This window comes from Dermochelys coriacea, chromosome 1, assembly GCF_009764565.3.
Source record: "Dermochelys coriacea isolate rDerCor1 chromosome 1, rDerCor1.pri.v4, whole genome shotgun sequence".
In the NCBI taxonomy this organism is placed as follows: Eukaryota; Metazoa; Chordata; order Testudines; family Dermochelyidae; genus Dermochelys; species Dermochelys coriacea.
In genome coordinates, this window is record NC_050068.2 from 48,714,784 (window position 1) to 48,735,147 (window position 20,364).

Consider the following 20,364-nt stretch of genomic DNA (forward strand, 5'->3'; position numbering starts at 1 on the left):
CTGCTGCTTTCAGCAGCTGCAAGCCAGGGCTTTTTATGAACGAAGCTCAATGTTTCTGAAACTAAAGGGTAAAACTCCTACCGCTAGCACCAATCATGACAACTATACTTAGGCTTCTGGCTACAACTAGATTATTAATAAAACAAACTCTCCTGAGCAGGCTTTGTCCTCCTATCTCAGAGAGAATGGTGAGCATGCAGCTCCACCCCAGCAGCTATCGCTAATAGGAAGTTGCTCTGGGTTCCATGACAGGTTTTTTTGTTTGTTTTTTAAGAGAATCCCAGAACATTTATTTGATATATATTTCTACAAAAAACTTCAAGGCAGTATGGATTACCTTGTAAATCTCAAATTTACACTTAGTGAGTTCCAGGAGCAGGAAACTGGTGTCGCCAACAAGTCATTTCAAAACAAGAGGAGTCCTCCAGACATCTTTTTGTTTGAGTGCCAGGTTTGTAACGGTGATCAATGTTGCTAAGCAAGCTTCCTGGGATGTGATTTGGCAACACTGGGAGGTGGCTCACAGTGAGGGCAAGGCAGGAGGGAAAGAGAGGACAGGTGAAGACTCACTTTGGGCTGTGAAACGCAATGGCTGTGCTGTGGACACTACATGTGGTGTAAAGGCACTCAGGTACCACCAGTGTGAGCATGAGATAAGGGCCAGCGTAGATGAGTGGCTCACTGCCTGTTGAGCCGGGAAACTGCAGTGCAGTCAGAGCAGCAGAATAAGGTCCTGGCTGCAGGTCCATGGGTAGGATTGCCAACTTCCTAATCGCAGAAACTCAAACACCCTTGTCCCACTCCCCACTCACTCCATTTCCCCCTTCCTCCATCATTTGCTGTCCCCCACCCTCACTCACTTTCACCAGGCTGGGGCAGAGGGTTGGGGTGTGGGAGGAGGTGAGGGCTCCAACTAGGGGTGGGGCCAGAAATGAGGGGTTCAGGGCTGAGACGGGGGTTGGGAATGCGGAAAGGGGTGCAGGCTCTGGAAGCACCACCCCCGCAGCTCCCATGGCCTCCAAAGGGCAGCCTGGCTACTGGAGAAAAGGAAGGAGCTATTGGAACTGCACATTTTCCTCTTCTCTGCCCAAGTTTGGCTCCCACCTGGAGCAGCAGCTTAGGTGTAATGAGCAGAATGATTTCAGTTCCTGAGCCAGGCCAGGGAACAGTTTTGCTGTTGGTGGGCAGTGGCCCAGGGAAAGGGTCTGACCAGAATGTTCTATTTCCCTGTACCTGTTGGAAAGGGAGCTGGAAAGCCAAGCAAAAGGGACAAAAAGCCTTCTACTCTGGTTATGGGACCAATGCTGCAGCCATTTTGCAGGTGGAGTAGCTGCAGAACTGGGGTCCTTAATGAGTAAGAGGATAGTGCAGCAAGCAATACAGGGCAGAGAGGGGCTGGGGGCCCAGACTTGTTCATTGTTCCAGTGGCTGACTGTTTTTGCATATTCATACTGTTATGGTGACATGCTAACTGTGTAAGATGGGCATATTCTGTTTTATATAAAAAACTACTTTCAGCTCCTCCCCATTGGCAAAGAAAGTCCCTCCAGGCCCAGATTTTTATTTTTTGGCACGATAGACAAACTTCGGTATGTACGTTTCTGAGTCACACTAGTGCAATAATGAAGCATAGCTGAAGGCTGGGGAAGGGCAGCTAATCAGAGCTGCTGCAGGTTCTGTGTGCCATCCTGGTCCCTCAGCACAAGGAGCAGCTAATGCTCTCTCCACAGCCCCCTGCTCATGAGCTGGAAGCTCTTCTTGGTGGTGCAGCTGGCTGAGGAGCAGCTGTTTTCGCTGGGTCTGAAGCACCTGGTCTGGCTTCCAGCAGGACCCTCTCTCCTAGCCTGAGGGTTGAGGCTGCCCCTGCTGGCTCACTGCTGCTCTCAAATCTGAAGAGTGCAGTGAAGATTTGGGCACTGGGCTAGGGAAGAAAAGCCACTATCAGAAACTCCTCAGCCCTGCGAGGAGGAGAGTAGGAGACTTCTTCTGTGTGTGTGTGAGTCTGAGAATTAATGCAAGGGGCATAAAGTGTAGAAAATGAAATGCTGGGGAAGGGTCAGGATGAGAATTGGTGGCAGAGGATGGGAACACAAAAGAGGATGAGAAGGGGGAAGGTTTGGAAGAAGGGGGGCTGAAAACTAAATTGTCTGAGCTGGAATGGGGCAAGAACTGATAAAGTGGGGAGGAGCAGGGGAGGAAGGCAGAAGATTAATATGCAGATGCTATAGGTTTGTGCTTGCATTCCAGCCCCGCAGCAATGTAATAAGATCAGTAGTTCGGAAAATAACTTTTTAAAAACAAAAACTAGCCCCCAGGGTTGCAGCGAGAAGCTTGGGAATGTAAAGCTATCCTAAGCAAGGCATTGATGTCTGCCTGAGTCTGTAGAGAGCCTGAAACACTAGTGTGGGCAGGTGTGGGCCCCATGCATCTCAATGGAGTGTTAAGATCTAGCCCCATAGCATAGGTTGGGGAAACCTCACTAACCCTATCCAAACAGAGAGTTGTGTGGGTGGCGGGAGGGAGTGCAGTGGGCTCATCCCACCTACCCAAACAGAGGCTCCAGATGTGGGGTAAGTGGCGGGGCCGCTCCTGGTCCCACTCTGCCTCTGCGTAGGGAAAAAGGGGCTCCCCACGTGCTCTGAAGAGGAGGAAGGCCCCTGTCAGTGCTCCAGGATTCTAAGGGGACCCATGCTGCTGCCCCTGCCCCTGCCCCTCTGAGAAGGGAGGCCAGGCGCCTGCCATCGCCACTTCAGCTAGGGTTGCCAACATTCTAATTGCCCCAAACTAAACACCCTAATCTCCACCCCCTTCCCTGCTGCCGCCCACCCTCACGGCTCGCTCTCCCCCACCCTCACTCACTTGCACTGGGCTGGGGCAGGGGCAGGAAGGGGTGAGAGCTGTAACAGGGTGGGACCAGAAATAAGGGTTCAGAGTGCAGGAGGGGTATTCTGGGCTGGGGCAGGGAGTTGGGGGTTCAGGCGGGGGCTCCGGGCTTGGGGGTGGAGCTGAGGAATTCAGAGTGCAGGAGGAGGCTGCAGGTTGGGGGCAAAGGAGGGGGGCTATGGGTTCTGGGGTGAGGCCAGGGATGAGGGGTTTGGGGTGCAGGAGGGTGCTCCAGGTGTGGGGCTCGAGGCTGGGGTTTGGGGGGCACGAACTTACCTCAGGCAGCTCCCAGTCCGTGGTGCAGCGGGTCTAAGGCAGGCTTCCCCCAGAAGTGGCCAGCAGATCCGGCTCCTAGCTGGGCAGGGGGAGGGCAGGAGGCTTCGCACTGTGCTCTTGCACGCAGGCACCACCTCCCTCGCTCCCGTTGGCCGTGATTCCTGGCCAAGGGGAGTGCAGAGCTGGTGCTCGGGGCCCCCCAGCCCAGGAGCTAGACCTGCTGTCGAGGCGCAGCATGGCGCCAGGACAGGTAGGGACTAGCCTGCCTTAGACCCGCAGCACCGCTGACTGGGCTTTTAATGGCTAGGTAGGCGGTGCTGACCTGAGCCCCCAGGGTCCCTTTTTGACCAGGGGTTCCAGTCAAAAACTGGACATCTGGCAACCCTACTTAGGCAGGGTTGGGGCAATGGGTCAAGAGGGACCACATGGAGGCCTATGTCACGGTGGGTCGGTGGCCCTGTTTTGCCTCACTCTGGCCCTGAATAGGGCACGTTACCATACATCCTGCTTTTCCCAGACAGCACCTCTTTTCATGAGCTGCCTTTCTCGCACCAGATAACAGGCAATGTCCAGGGCTTTTATAGATCAGACAAGCTGCAGCTCAGCCAGAGCCCGGATTGGTCCTGATCCTACATCCACAACGGATTGGTGCAAGCCACAGCTTGCCCCCTGCAAGCCACAGCTGCAGGATCCTGCCCACCCAGGCCAGGGCTCTCAGCTTTTTTTAATCCTGCTGTCTGCTTTGTACTCTCCTCCCTTCCCATTTCATGCAGAGAGGGCTCACTCCCTGCCTGTCCTGCTTACTTCTGACACCCTTGCTATGCCTCCCTCTCCCTGGTCATCGTAGCTTGGTCTTGCTGTGTCAGGAGCATGGGAGCGGTGTAGAGCCTCTCTTCTCCCTCCCCCCACAGTTCAGCTCTGTCCAAGAAGCAGTGCAAATGTGTTTTAAAACACTCTGACTGGCTGGAGTCACTTTATTTGCCAAGTCAAAGGGTGTGGTGAGGTTTTCAAATGTGCTCAGCTGTGGCCTAATTCTACCCCCACCCCACTGCAGTCACTAGTCAAACTCCCATCAGCTCACTGGGAACTTTCTTTGAGAATGGCAACGTGGGTATAACATTAGGTTCATTGCATGTGACAGTCTAATCCACATATTGCACCTATATTACACAAGCGATAGAGGGGGAAACGGCCCAATATTGCATCAGTATGATTGGTTTAGGTTTATCCAGTGTAAAACTGTAAGTAAGCACTTAGCCAGCACTTGATCTGCACACCCAGTGGAATGAGCAGATGCTGCTGCTAGGGCAACTGGTCTATGGTGCCCCCTTTTAAAATTGATAACCCTAATTTGTCATGCAGCCTCTCAAGGAAAGGGAGTCATTCTTACAATGCTCAAGAAAAGAGTAGGAATTGCTTGAGGAGGGACAGATGGCCATTCAGCCACTTTATGCAAGGGGTCAGGCAAGTGATAGCAAATTGTCACTTGTGCCTATTGTATGAGCTGTATTTCAGTGTTTGTCTTTGAGCGGCTGTGAACAGGTGCAAAAGGCACCGCAGTGTCTGCAATTGCAGGGTTTTCTGACCGGCTTTGTTGTGCTTCTGCAGCCCCTCATGTTTTGGTTAAAGAAAATGAACTCTGGCTGGTGTCTGCTGCTGTGAAGATAACATAGTGAGGCTTTATATATTGTGGCGCCGAGGAAGAAGATTTTTGGGGCTTGTTAGATTGGTTCCCTGCTTGCAGCAGAAATTGGTAATGCAGAATCAGGTATTTTCTTTGTTATTTACAAATTGTACACAAGACTGTTTTCTTAAATAGAGGTGGCAACAAACTGCTCAGGCAAATTCCTTTAGCAAAGACCTCAGGTACAGCACTGCTCCTGTGTTCCAAGCGGCAGCTGTCTTTGGCCTGTGACCCCTCCTCCAGGACTCACCCAAAACGCAGGAAGATCAAAGGCCAGCCCCTCAAACATATTTAAGTGCCTAAGTGCTTAAGCACATCCTATGCCCCTTTTCTTCCCTCAGCCCCTGACCTTTATACCAGGAAAACTCCTAGACTACATTGTCTGGGAGTGTGTCCTGGCCCTCAATCTGCCTTGCGTAGAGCTGCTCTAAAATAAAAAGGAAGCTGAGGACAGGCCTATACTAGAAATGCTACATTGATGCTGCTGCCTGCACCAATGCAGCTGCACCGCTGTAGCAGGTCTGGTGAAGATGCTCTATGTTGATGGGAGAGCGTGCTCCGATTGGCATAATTACGCCACCTCCGTGAGAGGCGGAAGCTATGTTGGCGGGAGCGTGTCTCTTGCTGACTTAGCATTGGTGTGAACAGCACTTAGGTCGTGTCGCTCGGGGTGGCCTTTGAATGACATAAGTTAGATCAACTTAAGTGGCAGTGTCGCCCTGCCGTGAGAAATGGCTAAAGGCTCAACAGACATGACAGTTTTAACTCCCACAAATCCTTAATGACTCCCTGCATAGCATTTTAAATTGTTCCTATGGACTGTTTAATCCTGGATGCTTCTACATCAGTCACATCATTAGCACCTTTGCTATACCAGTATCTTGTGAAAGCAAGGGCATTTATGAGGGAACCAGTGAGGGAGGAAGCAGGTGTGAGCACAACAATGAGTAGCAACGTTAGCTAATCCCATATGTTTCTTGGTGAAGTCAAAGAGTGCAGCCTGGGCAAGCAGGGGCTGTGCTACCATCATGCATGGCGTGGTGAAAAAAGGGAAGCCAGAGTGGGGCCCTAATCCAGCATCTTAAGCAGGAGAGGTGAGACGTCTATGTCAGGCCAACCTCTGTGGGGTTTGGAACTTTGAAGCCCTGGCCTTCCAACGCTTTCCTTAGCTCCATTCCTTCCTGCCCTAGGTCTTTGACAGCCCTGCTGGGTGGCGGGAACACATATTAATAAGAGGAGTTCTTTAGTTACTTGCAAGGTATTTTAAAGAACAGATGCAGCCTAAGATTCTTAGGACTGGATCCACAGGGGGGACTTAGCCTCATTGGTGCCTTGCCACATAGTGGAATATGGAGCCCCATGTTTAGCCAACCAGGCTCCTGCTACATTGCAGGGGAGAGTTACATGCCCAAGAATGGGATCCCCAAAAGCCAGTATGCTGTGCAGAGAGCTGCCTAAACTGGCCAATAGGAAATGTGGAGGTGAGGGGATGAGGCAAAATCCCTGTCCTTTAAAGGGATTTATGCTCCACCAGCGCTGTGTACCCTGCCACTTAGTGAAATCTAGAGCCCTGCAGTAGGCTGGAGGGAAGCGCTTCCCTCTGGTTGGGATTCGCAACCAGTCAGCCCTTTGCTGGAGTTACAGGCCTGTGTGCTTTCTCACAATAAAATGGTTGGGTCCCCCTTATAACCTTTAGCCCAGCGGTTAGGGCATTGACAGCCAGGGCTCCCACATCCTAGGCGAATCTCATCTGTTGAAGCTGTGCAACTTTGTATAAATAATTAAATATTCATGGTCCCACAGTGAGAGTAAGAAAGACACGGTAGCCCAGTGGTTAGGGCACTCATCTGAGAGGTGGGAGATCCAAGTCCCTGCTCTACATCAGGCAGGGTGGGGACTTCAACACTGTGCTCTAACTACTGGGTTAATGGTTATGGGGAGAAGAGGCGGGGGCGGGACAATCATCATAATTTTGTGTAAGGGCTGAGAAACCTAAGACATTAGACTCACTGGTACTGAAGCCCTCTAGGCATTCCACTAGCAAAGCTCACATCACTGTAGCTCTCATGGTGTGTGAGCACTGGCGGGGAGGGAGCTGCTCCAGATTTGTTTCCAGTTCCAACATGGAAATAATGAAAACACAGAGGTAAAGGCTCTCTGAAGCTTTAATGTATGCAAATTTATTCACCTCTGCAATTACTTATCTACAATTGATGACTGATACCAAAAAATGAGGTAAAAATATGAGGTATTAATATGAGTACAACATTTCAAAATGTGGTTGTCATATTGTATTCCAAATGGCAGCATAACACTTAATACAAAATACTGTAGTATCTGACTGGTAGACACGTGCCTTAATGCACATTTTAAAAGAAAATGTATTTAATTAAGAGATTCTGCAAGTACAGCTGCAAAGCTTCTGCTCCCCCCTAACCAGGAGGGGTCCTCTACCATTTTTGTAATTATAAAGGAGGTTTTTTGCAACTCCTCCAACTGATTATCCCAGGATAAGACAACCGGTCCTGGTTTGCTACATTTTTCTTCCAGAAGTTATTTGTTTCCAGTGTCTGTATAATTCTGTGTTGATTAATACACAGGCAGTCTTGTATTCACTTCTGTAAGCTCATGTATGATGAGGGCATTGAACTCTCATGCTTCAGGGAATAGGCTGTGCCAGGGGTTCTGAGATAGCAAAAATGTCCCTCTCCATGTAAAATACTGCTCAGGTGGCTATGTGCCTTATGAGGGGGCATGCCTTCTTGAATCTTACAGTAGTGATAACTGCTGACAGCAGGACAATGATCTTGATTCACCAGTGATCTAATCCAGGATGGAAAATCATATGTTCTTGAACCATCATCACTGGAAAATGACAAGTCAGAATGGCAGGATTAGTTACTGTGGCATACAGCTGTCTTATGATATTTGGAGGCATATGAAGGTATCTGGGTACTCATATCTCTCTAATACTTCTTAATAATATAATTGCACATTGCTGACAACAAACACAACACAACAGATGTAATCTAAGCAGATTCAAAGTACTGACAGAGTCACTGTGTGAAGCTATTATTCCAGCACCGCTAAATCATGATATAAATCTCAGTAGCTACTAGTAGGATGATAAATCTCATAGATTAAAACTCACAATAAATGTAGGTAGAATTCATTTAAAGAAGTGAACTAAAACACTGGTTATGAATGACCAAACTGGCTAATGCAGCAATAAATAAAGTCAAGGTGAACAAATATCTGAGTAATGAAGGAGTGCTGTATTAATAGACCTGTGCTTTTTTTTAAACGGATTCATTTATATAATTACATTTTTGATCTTATGTTAGTTTAAAAAAAAACAACAAACAAAAACCCTGCATCATAACTAACAAACATTTTTAAAGCATTCTTCCACTTAGTCCCTGAAAATGAAATGGTCCAGTAGATTTGCTCCTGCTCCCATTGTTGTCAACAGAAGCAGAATGGGTGCCATAGCTAAGATCAGTGCAGTGCATAAAATGAAAATGTTTGCTCTTTCCAAAAAAGCTATTTTCCCAAGAATTAGTTACTTTTTATAGTGAAAATATATGAAAAGGTGTGATATTTAGCTGCACATCTGGGTCCATCTCTGGTGGAAACACTGCTTTGACTTTGGTTAACAATTAGAAGAAGAAAAGAACAGCTCCCTAAGTACATACTTAGCCAGAAATCTAAAAGAAAGGTTTCAGAATGGTGGCCCTTAATAACTTGCCAGTTTGACTCCAGATGAACAGTTAAGGTTACCCTCAGTATCTGCAACATTCCTTTCAACTGCCCTAGACTTAATATAAGAAGTAGCTTTACTGCTACAAATGGTGAGGTCCTCTAACTGCAAATACTTACTTAGTTGTTTAAGGCAACAGGCAAGTTTTCAAGAGCTATCATGGAATAGTCACAAACTTCCTATAGCTTCTTGTAAATGGTCTTCAAAATGTGCATACAAGTTACAATGTCCATGTTAGCATTTTTTGGTGATAGTGAACTGCTGTTCATTATTTTTAAACATACAGTTATCCCCTCTAAACTCCCTACATCTATTTCTATGTACCTTCTTGTAGTTTACACCCCCCCACACACAACAAAAACGAGAACAGCCAATCATCCATTTTTCTGTTAGATATCACACAGATTATGTCACGTAGCCTTGCGATAATAACAAACACAGCTTATGTAGCTGTGAAACACTGAGAAACAAGCAACAAGAACAGGGCCATATAAGGTCAAAATTGCTGCAGATGATGTCTTCTAGAAAGCACTAAATTATATACAAAATAATTACTTTACATATACATATATAGATATATATAATATACATAGATAAGTATATACATACTGTACATGGTTTATTTACAATTAAAATATGCTTCTTAGAAGCTTTTAAATATCAGAATTATGCAATACACAAGTAATGGTAATAGTCTCATTTTAAAGTAACAATGATAAAAGCTTTTAAAAAAAGATTTACTTCAGTAATTGAAATTAACATACAAGGGATGGGGCAATAGGTGGGTGAAGTCTCTGGAATGAGCAGGCCTTCCTGTGAAATCCCTGTTTTGCCACTGTACAGACATCAGGTCAGACTTCTATTACAGATAATGCTAAAACCTTACTCAAACCTTTGCTTTGGGTCTTTCTGCTGTCTAACATACTCTGCTTTAGGTTCACACATTCCTGGAATATTTCCTCAGATTTTGGTTTCTGGTCCCTCAGCAATGAGAGGTTGAAATGAGTTTCTGATCCTGGCAACTTCTGCTGCACACAAATGTCCAAAGCCCTTGTTGTACCACTCTGGGGAATGGCCTCTGAGGAAATGAAAGAAAACAAAATTACTGAAAAACTGCTTCATAGGAGTGGGATTCTCATGTGATAACCCAGCCTCACTGAAATCCCACAGTGCTGTTGAAGAACCTGATACGCTTTATCATCATCTCCACCATCACCTCCACCATCACCGTGTACTTTGAAGACACTCCTGTGCTATATTCAAATTTACATTTCACGCTTATGGTAATGTCAGCTATACAGTGGTGTCCGTGGGGTGGAAAGATGAGGTTGGCAGGTACCATTTCTCCCCCCCAGCAGTGCTGGCTGTTGTGAACACATCAAACTGGTCCTCTTATTGTTACACTGGCTTCCCATGGATTATCAAATTAAAGTCTCAGGCCTTATCTTCAAGATGCACAGTGGCCCAGGGTATCTAAGAGATCTCCTAAAGCTCCATAATGGAGAGTGTCATTGACAGCTTTGCTCCTCTGGGACAATGGAACTCTCCACAATAAGGGTAAAGCTTGTCTGTATGGTAGACAGAACTTTCTTAGGGACTGGTCCAAGAAGTGGAATGAACTCCTCCAGGAATTAAGGACCATCACAAACCTCACCACCTTCCACTCCAAGTGCAACATTTCTTTAACTTTGCCTTATCTAAAAATATATTGTGATATATTAAAAATTATCCAAAACCATAAACATGCCACTGCAAACAATTCATGAGGGAACAAATACATGACAGATCTTAGTCACGTTGCTTAATGTACTATTGAAATGTACTCAGATACTATGGTGATAATCCCAGTATAAAAACCTATGTAGAATACTATTTGTGCTCCATTATTGCCAGACCTGCAGGAAATAAACCCTACATTGAACAAAAAACTACGATGGAGTTACCATAGACTTTTCTTGTATGTTAAAAGAGCCTTTCTGCTATAAAATGTGATTCTGCAGAAATGCATACTGGGATTCTCTGTTTGCCTCTCAATTATTTCTACTGTGCTTAGAAATTTTTGTTTTCTTGTAACTGCCATCCCTGCAAATTCAATCTGGTTCTTTCATTTTTATACATCATAACCAATTACAGTTCTCCAGGCCAAGTTAGACCCCCACTTGCTCATGGGCAGCCCTATGATTTTCAGACTAAGTCCCCAGTGCAAACCCACACGGCCTTCAGTAGTTTTGCATAAACATAACTGAGTAGAATTTAGTAAACAATGCTGCTAATGAACCACACTAAGAAACAGGATCTGTCTCCCACTGTCTAAGCACTGCAGGTCTAACAGGAGTAAACAGAAGTAAAGCCATATTTTTGTCACTAATGTGAGCGGCTATGCCCCTGAATAAGTACCAAGAGCAGATCTGTTCAGGAAGAAGATGCCATTTTCAGTCATTTTTTGGAAGAGAACAGTACTTTAGTTCTTATCTTGCTTCGTTCATCTTTTAAAAGTAACATTATTTCAGAAAATGCATTAAATCCCAATAAACTACTGACACTGACTGCATACAAGAAATAGTACAGCTCTCGTATTACTACTAGGAACACATAACTGCCTTTTCTAGGCTAACCCTGCTGAACTAGGCTTACAGATTTTTGGTTTATTGACGGGATGTCATTGATCTGTTCTCAGCAGATATGGTACTTACTTCAGATCAATTCTACAGACATTCGTCAGTCTGGATTTTCCTGAGCCACAAGGCTCTATTAAATACTGAGAATCCATCACAATTGCTCGTACACCTCCTATCAGAGGAGCTTCTTCATGTTCCACAGAGACAGCCACTAGTGTACACACTCCCTTTGGCAAATCTGTCCTCCATGTCCTGTCACAAGACATTTAAGAAAGAAAGTATCACGTTTAGAGAAAGAACGAAAGTTCTGAGTGGAGCAGAAAGCAAGAGCTAGACTCTGAAAGGCTGGTTGATTCACAGATTCATGGTTTTAGGTAGGGCTGTCAAACGATTAAAAAAAATCACAACGTATCGCAGGATTAAAAATACTCGTGATTAATCGCAGTTTTAATCACACTGTTAATAATAGAATGCCTGTTTAAATTTATTATATTTTTTGTTTTCCTCATTTTCAAATATATTGATTTCAATTACAACACGGAATACAAAGTGTGCAAGACTCACTTATTATTTTTGATTACAAATATTTGCATTGTAAATGAGATAAACGAAAGAAATATTATTTTTCAGTTCACCTCATACAAGTACTGTAGTGCAATCTCTTCACTGTGAAAGTGCAACATACAAATGTAGATTTTTTTTTTAACATAACTTCACTCAAAACCAAAACAATGTAAAAGTTTAAAGCCTACAAATTGAAGCATGAAGGAACATACAAATGTTTAGTGTATCTGCATGTAAATACCTTGCAACGCTGGCTACAAAAGTGCCATGCAAATGCCTGTTCTCACTTTCAGGTGACATTGTAAATAAGACACAGGCAACATGATTTCCCCTAAAAGTAAATAAACTTGTTTGTCTTAGTGATTGGCTGAACAAGAAACAGGACTGAGTGGACTTGTAGGCAATAAAATTCTACATTGTTTTGGTTTTGAGTGCAGTTCTGTAAAAAAAATTCTGCACTTCCACAACAAAGAGATGGCACTACAGCACTTGTGAGGATCAATTAATGTTGAGCCTTTTGACATACTCTGATGAAAGGTATTAAATAAGTGCAAAGTACTGTCTATCAATATTTTTCCCCTCTAAGGCTCACATTCATTCCAAAACGTAAAGTCAGAGATATGCATTCTTCCACATACCCCATTTATCATTTTTAGAAACATTTTGATACCTTTCAATGATGACCCTGAATTTAAAAAGTGTAAAATGAACATTTTGAAAGTGAGATGGAAGTTAGCAGTCCTGTAAACTGAATAATTCACTTCTCTAGAGGTTAATAATTTCACTGAACTCAGTTGCTGCCAATCGAGGTGCATTAATTAGGACAGGCAATCTGATTGGTTAACATAGCTCCCAGCCTCAAATCAAAGGACGTAAATAACAAGCCTACTGCCTGGTCTCTCCTTCCTGTTTTCAGTGCATCATAAACCAGCCAGGATTCCCTTTTATGATATATATATTTCAGTCAGTGATATACAACGGTGTTGCTGAGCCATCCTGGCTAGGTTAATGACGAGAATGAAAACTTTTTCTCAAGATTTTGTTTGATGGATGTGACTGCACTGTGGGTGTTTCAGGAACATAAAACATTGTGACATATGGTGAACTGAAAGGAAAATAATATGATCCGGAATAAAGGCAGTTAAAAACCTCCCCAATTGCTGCTACACAATCTTCTTGGGGCAAGGAGGGAATGCCACAGTGGACCAAATTAATCTCTAGTGTAAATGAAATGAAGTTCATAGAGTTATACCAGGGAGGAATTTAGCCCAGTCAGTAAATCTTGGGCAGGCAAAGGAAAATGTGTAATGTAAGGTCTAATATTTTCTGATCATAAAGAAATTACAGAAAGTATTTTTAAACTTCTCTTAGGAATTCCAGTAGTTCTTTCCTTTATACTAATAATGTCTGCAAGTTGTTATTCTCTGACGGAATACAAAAGTTAACAATAAAAGGGATATATTGAGATAATTATATTTCATTGGGCTCTTCTGTTACCTTCCATCATTTTTCTCCCTAATGCAATTCTGATTTGCTGGATCATTTCCTTTGTCAAAGCTGCATATCACTTCAGTGGAATATCATGCCAATAAGAGAAAGCAGAGGCCCAGAAAAATAATGCCCACAATCAATCAAAAGGAAACATTCAACAGCTGATGGCTGAGTTAGGGACAGCTCTTCTGTGGAGGAAATCTTTCTACCCAGCATTCCAGCTTTTTGCCCTGATGAGTGGGCCAAGAACCAACCATGAAGGTTTCAAAGGGCGGGTGCATTTAAGAGGGCTTTTTGTTTATCGGTTGTGTATGAGCAGAGTTAAAGCTGTTTTTGGAATGTCCAATTTACACACACACATTTATTTGAGACGCTGCATGAACAGGGAGGATATATGAATATGGATCTACCTTCCATTCATAGTTCATTTCCATACTTTTAAATATTTAGCTTTTTTAAAAAAATACAGCATTTCTTGGTCTACAAATGTTCCAACTTTAAATGTTATCTAGTAACCTGAACTTAAAGGTATTAATATTTTTTCTACTAAACAGCTGGCTCATCAAACTCAAACAAAATGAGATATCCACCATTATCCAAACAGCATGGCAAAAGCAGGAGAAAAAACAGTTGAGTTATATCTGCATTATTTTGAGAGTAGCTATTTTCAGGCACCTGTCCTAAGGAATGAACAATATTTATGTTCTGATACATGGGTTCTGCAAGACTGTTGCTCAAATGTCATTGAGAAAAAGATCAGTATGCTCTAAGCGCATAGTTTTAAATTCAATTTGAGAAATAAAATATTACAGCCTGTATGTAGATGATATAGTATACTTAGTGTATAAATGTTAAGGAGAAAGCTATATAAGACCAGATCTTTCTAATAACAGAAACTCCTTGTGGAGAAGTCAGAGGCTAGAAGGTTGCCTTTAGAAAGTTTACCTTAGAACTACAAAGTCTCTGCCAGGATGGGGTGCCATGCTGTTCAATACATACTGGTAGATTTCTGTTTGCTTATCCAGAGTTTCTACGACCTTCCATTGCAAGAAGTCCTCATCCCAAAGGTGACGTTCTCTTACAACTCGATTCAATACAACTGATGGAGGCGCTTCAACTTCCACTGAAGCTTTCCAAAGCCTGAGTGGGTTGCCATCCCCAACCTTGAGTAAACAATAAAGAAAAAATGGAAATGCTGGATCTATGAATATGTTCTCGGTGTGGAATGATCAAAGAATTTCCGGTGAGGACTCAGAGCTCAAGTTTAAGATGAAGTTTCACAGCATTTATAGTTACAGGCATGTTCAATATTATTTGTTTATATAGAAATATACATGTGCTGACACTTAACAGAAAAATGAGACAGTAGGTTAAATTCTGTTCTCGCAACAACGTAAATCTGGATTAGCTCCTCCAATGACACTGGCATTACTCTCTTTATATTGGTGGGACTGAGATGCCAATTTGGTCCAAAGTTCCTACCTCAAAGATATTAAGTAGAACGTGGGATTTTCCCTGAAGAGGTCATAGAATGTTTGAAAAATAGCTGGTAAGAGGGGCTGAAGAAAGGGTTGGTGATATACAATATGATTAGAATAAGACTGATTTCTTGGCCCAGTACCCGAAACTCTGATTGCCCTGAAAGAGTCCCATGTTCAATCTGAAACACTTGGGCAATCTGAGGTGATGCTGTGCACGGAAGATTAGTCCTTTTGGCTAATCAGTGGACTTGCATTAATCAGAGTTTTCAAGAGTAATTGACATGGTGACTCATTCTTGTGTCTGGATGGATAAAGGTTGTTCTTTCTGGGGCCCCAAAAGTAGTCAAATAGCTTTTATAGCAAAAAATCTGCTCTTAGCCCATGGGTTCTGTTACTTGATACAGCTCTGTAGTGTGGAGAAAACCACAGAGAGCCAAAGATCATAGAAAGGTAGGGCTGGAAGTGACAGCCCCAGTGCTGTGGCAGGATCAAATAAACCTAGACCATCCCTTACCAGTGTTTGTCCAACCTGTTTCAGAAACCTCCAATGATGCGGATTTCACAATTTCCCTTGGAAGCCTACTCCAAAGCTTAACTACCCTTATATTTAGAAAGGTTTTCCTAATATCTACTCTAAATCTCTCTTGCTGCAGATTAAGCCCATTACTTCTTTTTCTACCTTCAGTGGAGATGGAGAACAATTGATCACAGTACTTTTTATAAAAAGAAAAGGTGTACTTGTGGCACCTTAGAGACTAACAAATTTATTAGAGCATAAGCTTTCATGGGCTATAGCCCAGTTCATTAGATGCACAGAATGGAACATATAGTAAGAATATACACACACACACACACACACACACACACACACACACACACACACAAGGTGGAAGTTGCCCTACAAACTGTAAGAGCCTAATTAATTAAGATGAGCTATTATCATCAGGAGAAAAAACTTTTGTAGTGATAATGAAGATGGCCCATTTAGACAGTTGACAAGAAGGTGTGAGGATACTTAACATCGGGAAATAGATTCACATATGAATGTATATATATATCTTCTTACTATATGTTCCATTCTATGCATCCGATGAAGTGGGCTTTAGCCCACGAAAGCTCACGCTCTAATAAATGTGTTAGTCTCTAAGGTGCCACAAGTACTCCCGTTCTTTTTTCAGATACAGACTAACACAGCTGTACTCTGAAAGCTGTCCTTTTTACAATAGCCCTTAACAGCTCCCCCCTCCGAGTCTTCTTTTCTCACAGCTAAACATACACTCTTTTAACTTTTCCTCATTGGTCAGATTTTTTCAACTATTTATCATTTTGGTTGCTCTCCTCAGGATTCTCTCCAATTTATCGACATACTTCCTAAAGTGTGGCACCCCGTATCAGACACAGTGCTCCAGATGAGACCTCACCAGGGCCAAGTAGAGTGGGACAATTACCTTCCATGTCTTACATACAACACTCATTTTAATATAGCCAAGAATGATATTAACCTTTTTTGCAGCACATTGTTGATTCATATTCAATTTGTGATCTACTGTAACCACAGGTCCTTTTCAGCTGTACTACCACCTAGTCAGTCATTCCCCATTTTGTAGTTGTGCATTTGTCTTTACTGAATTTCATTTTGTTGATTTCAGATCAATTCTCCTATTTGTCTAGGTAATCTTGAATTCTAATTCTGTCCTCCAAAAGTTCTTGCAACCCCTCCCAGCTTGGTGTCATCTGCAAATTTTAAAAGCCTACTCTTCACTCCGCTATCCAAGTCATTAATGAAAATATTGAATAGTACTAGACCTAGGACTGACTCCCTGCAGGAGCCCACTAGATATGCCCTCCCAGTCTGACAGCAAACCATTGTTAACTACTCTTTGAGTATAGTCTTTCAACCCGTTGTGCACCCACCTTATAGTAATTTTAGCTAGACCATATTTCCCTAGTTTGCTTATAAGAACATCATGTGATACTGCATCAAAAGCCTCACTAAAATCAAAGATATACCATGTCATGCTTCCCCCCAGTACACTAAGCCGGTAACCCTGCCAAAGAAGGAAATTAAGTTGGTTTGGTATGATTCGTTATTGACAAATCCATGCTGACTATTCCTGACAACCCTATTTTCCTTAGGATGCTTACAAATTGATTGTTAGGCTGACTGATCTATAATTCTCTAGGTCCTCTTTGTTCCCTCTTTTAGAGACAGGTACTATGTTTAATCTTCTCAAGTCTTCTTGGACTTTACTCATCCCCCAGGAGTTCTCAAAGATAATTGCTAATAAGAACATAAGAATGGCCATACTGGGTCAGACCAAAGGTCCATCAAGCCCAGTATCCTGTCCTCTGACAGTGGCCAATGGCAGGTGCCCCAAAGGGAATGAACACACAGGTTATCATCAAGTGATCCATGCCCTGTCACCCAATCCCAGTTTCTGGCAAACAGAGGCTAGGGACACCATTTCTGCCCATCCTGGCTAATAGCCATTGATGGACCTATCTTCCATAAATCTAGCTAGCTCCCTTTTGAATCCCGTTATAGTATTGGCCTTCACAACACCTTCTGGCAAAGGTGTTTCAGAGGTTGGCAGTGCATTACGTGAAAAAATACATTCTCGTGTTTGTTTTAAACCTGCTATCTACTAATTTCATTCGGTGGCCCCTTGTTCTTGTATTATGAGAAGGAGTAAATAACACTTCCTTATTTACTTTCTCTATACCACTCATGATATTATAGACCTCTATCATATCCCCCCTTAGTCACCTCTTTTCCAAGCTGAAAAGTCCCCGTTTTATTAATCTTATTAAAACCCCATATTTGGGGATATGGGAGAGCTCAGTGGTTTGACCATTGACCTGCTAAACCCAGGGTTGTTGAGGGGGCCACTTAGGGACTGGGGGCAAAAATTGGGGATTGGTTCTGCTTAATCTTTTTTGATTTAGGTGGGGATTGGTCCTGCTTGAGCAGGAGGTTGGACTAGATGACCTCCTGAGGTCCCTTCCAACCCTGATATTCTATGATTCTCCTTATACGGAAGCCGTTCTATTCCCCTAATAATTTTTGTTGCCATTTTCTGAACCTTTTCCAATATATCTTTTCTGAGATGGGGCGACCACATCTGCACGCAGTATTCAAGGTGTGGGTGTACCAAGGATTTATAAAGGGGAAATATGATATTTTCTGTCTTATTATCTATCCCTTTCTTGATGATTCCCAACATTCTGTTCACTTTTTTGACTGCTGCAGCACACTGAGTGGATGATTTCAGAAAACTAGCCACAATGACTCCAAAATCTCTTCCTTGAGTGGTAACAGCTAATTTAGACCCCATCATTGTATATGTATAGTTAGGATTATGTTTTCCAATATGGATTAAATTTCATCTGCCATTTTGTTGCCCAGTCACCCAGTTTTGTGAGATCCTTTTGTAGCTCTTCACAGTCTGCCTGCGACTTAACGATCTTCAGCAGTTTTGTATCATCTGCAAATTTTGCCACCTCACTATTTACCCCTTTTTCCAGATCATTTATGAATATGTTAAATAGGACTGGGCCCAGTACAGACCCCTGGGAGACACCACTATTCACCTCTCTCCAATCTGAAAACTGATGATTTATTCGTACCCTTTGTTTCCTATCTTTTAACCAGTTACCAATCCATGAGAGAACCTTTTCCCTTTCCCATGATTGCTAATTTTGCTTAAGAGCCTTTAGTGAGGGACCTTGTCAAAGGCTTTCTGAAAATCTAAGTACACTATATCTACTGGATCTCCTTTGTCCACATGCTTGTTGACCCCCTCAAAGAATTCTAGTAGATTGGTGAGGCATGATTTCCCTTTACAAAAACCATGTTGACTATTTCCCAACAAATTATGTTCATCTGTGTGTCTGACAATTTTGTTCTTTATGATAGTTTCAACCAATTTGCCCGGTACTGAAGTGAGGCTTACTGGCCTGTAGTTGCCAGGGTCACCTCTGGAGCCCTTTTTAAAAATTGGCATCACATTAGTTATCCTCCAGTCATTTGGTACAGAAGCTGATATAAATGATAGGTTACAGATAACAGTTAGTAGTCCTGCAATTTCACATTTGAGTTCCTTCAGAATTCTTGGGTGAATTCCTTCTTGATTCCAAGATTGCTTCAGCTCGTTTCTGAAGTGTCCTATAATGAATTTCATCAGGCCCTACCAACTTGAATATGTCTATCTTATCTATATATTTCTTTAACCTGTTTTTCCCTATTTTGGCTTGCATTCCTTCCCCTTTGTTGATATTAACTTCCCCTTGTTGTAATGGGGAAAGCCTCCATCTGAACAGAGTGGTGATAAAATTATCCTAAAATCATAGATATAACATTTTCGCAACAACTGTGCAGGACTACCCTGGTAGTACAGGCAGGAAGCTACACTGTATCTACATTAACAAAATATTTCACCCCTCATCTTCCAAATCTCGTCAAGCTTTAGCAAACCTCTCTACTGTGTTCCAGTGACCTATTTGCAGGAGAAGAAGGAGAAGGCCAGGAATGTTACCCATCCCCTTCTCAAACAATTCACTTAAGTAATACAATCTATTTTTCCTTCTTTTCTTCTCGCTATCTTTTCATGGTTTGCTTTATCACTTCCTCTGCCTGTTGGTTTGAGATCTTACTATGGCTTCTGTGTGCCCACTTCCAGGAATATCATACATAGATCACTGCCATGTAACATTTCTATTAACTATTTATTTATACAGTAAGTTTTAACAGGATTTTTTCCCCCTAAAGAATATTGTTTACCTGCCTGTAGAAGATTTAAAAAATAGTAAAGGCATTGTGACAGGGCAAGGCCAGATGGCTATGGAAGAGTAGTGGGAGATAGATATATTAGCTCCAGGCTAAACAAATCCCTGGTACCAGGATAAGTGAAATGGCAGCTGCTCCAGGTCATTTAAGACACCTGGGGCCAATTAAGAACTTTCCAGAAGGCAGGGAGAAGGCTAGGTTGATTGGGACACCTGAAGCCAATCAGGGGCTGGCTGAAACTAGTTAAAAGCCTCCCAGTTAGTCAGGTTGGTGTGCATGTCAAGAGCTGTGGAAAGAAGTTGTGCGGTTGGAGAGGTTGAGTAGTACACACCATATCAGGCACAAGGAAGGAGGCCCTGAGGTAAGGGTGAAGTGGAGCTTGAGGAAGTGAGGGCTGCTGTGGGGGAAGTATGTACAATTTCCTGAGCTGTCATGTTTCTAAAAGGTCAGCTACCATAGCTGATGCTATTAGGGTCCCTGGGCTGGAGCCTGGAGTAGAGGGTGGGCCTGGGCTCCCCCCCCCCACTTTTGCCCCCTGATTAATCACTGAGACTGGGAGACAACAGAGACTGTGCAAGGAAGGATAACTTCTCCTCGCCTCCCTTGATGGCTTATGATGAAAATGGCTCAGCAGACTGTGACCCTTGTCTCTAGAGAAAGAAGAGTTACGTGGAGGGTCACAGTGAGCCTCTGAGGCTAGTGAAATTTGCCAGGAAACGCGGGACCCACGGAGGCAAGAACAGAGCTTTGTCACAGCATTTATTCAGCCATGTAATGAACCAATGGGTCCTATGGGTAGAAATGGGTAGATTTGATACTTT

The 20,364-nt window shown here is 43.2% G+C and overlaps 1 protein-coding gene across 8 annotated transcripts in view; it reads right to left on the reverse strand.

Annotated features, from left to right (window-relative positions):
• Nucleotides 1-6,990: 6,990 nt before the first annotated feature.
• The window catches only part of STARD13 (StAR related lipid transfer domain containing 13), a 493,680-nt gene continuing 480,306 nt past the window's right edge, over nucleotides 6,991-20,364 (reverse strand). For 7 of the 8 annotated variants that reach the window (XM_043504394.1, XM_038387627.2, XM_043504393.1 and 4 more), the window contains 3 exons: nucleotides 14,222-14,439; nucleotides 11,297-11,473; nucleotides 6,991-9,681 (listed from right to left, as the gene is read on the reverse strand). In XM_043504394.1, the coding sequence (XP_043360329.1) occupies nucleotides 9,564-9,681; nucleotides 11,297-11,473; nucleotides 14,222-14,439 (513 nt within the window). In that variant the 3' untranslated portion in view covers nucleotides 6,991-9,563. The remainder of the gene's footprint in view (nucleotides 9,682-11,296; nucleotides 11,474-14,221; nucleotides 14,440-20,364) is intronic. The other variant, XM_038387628.2, reaches the window with a different exon arrangement.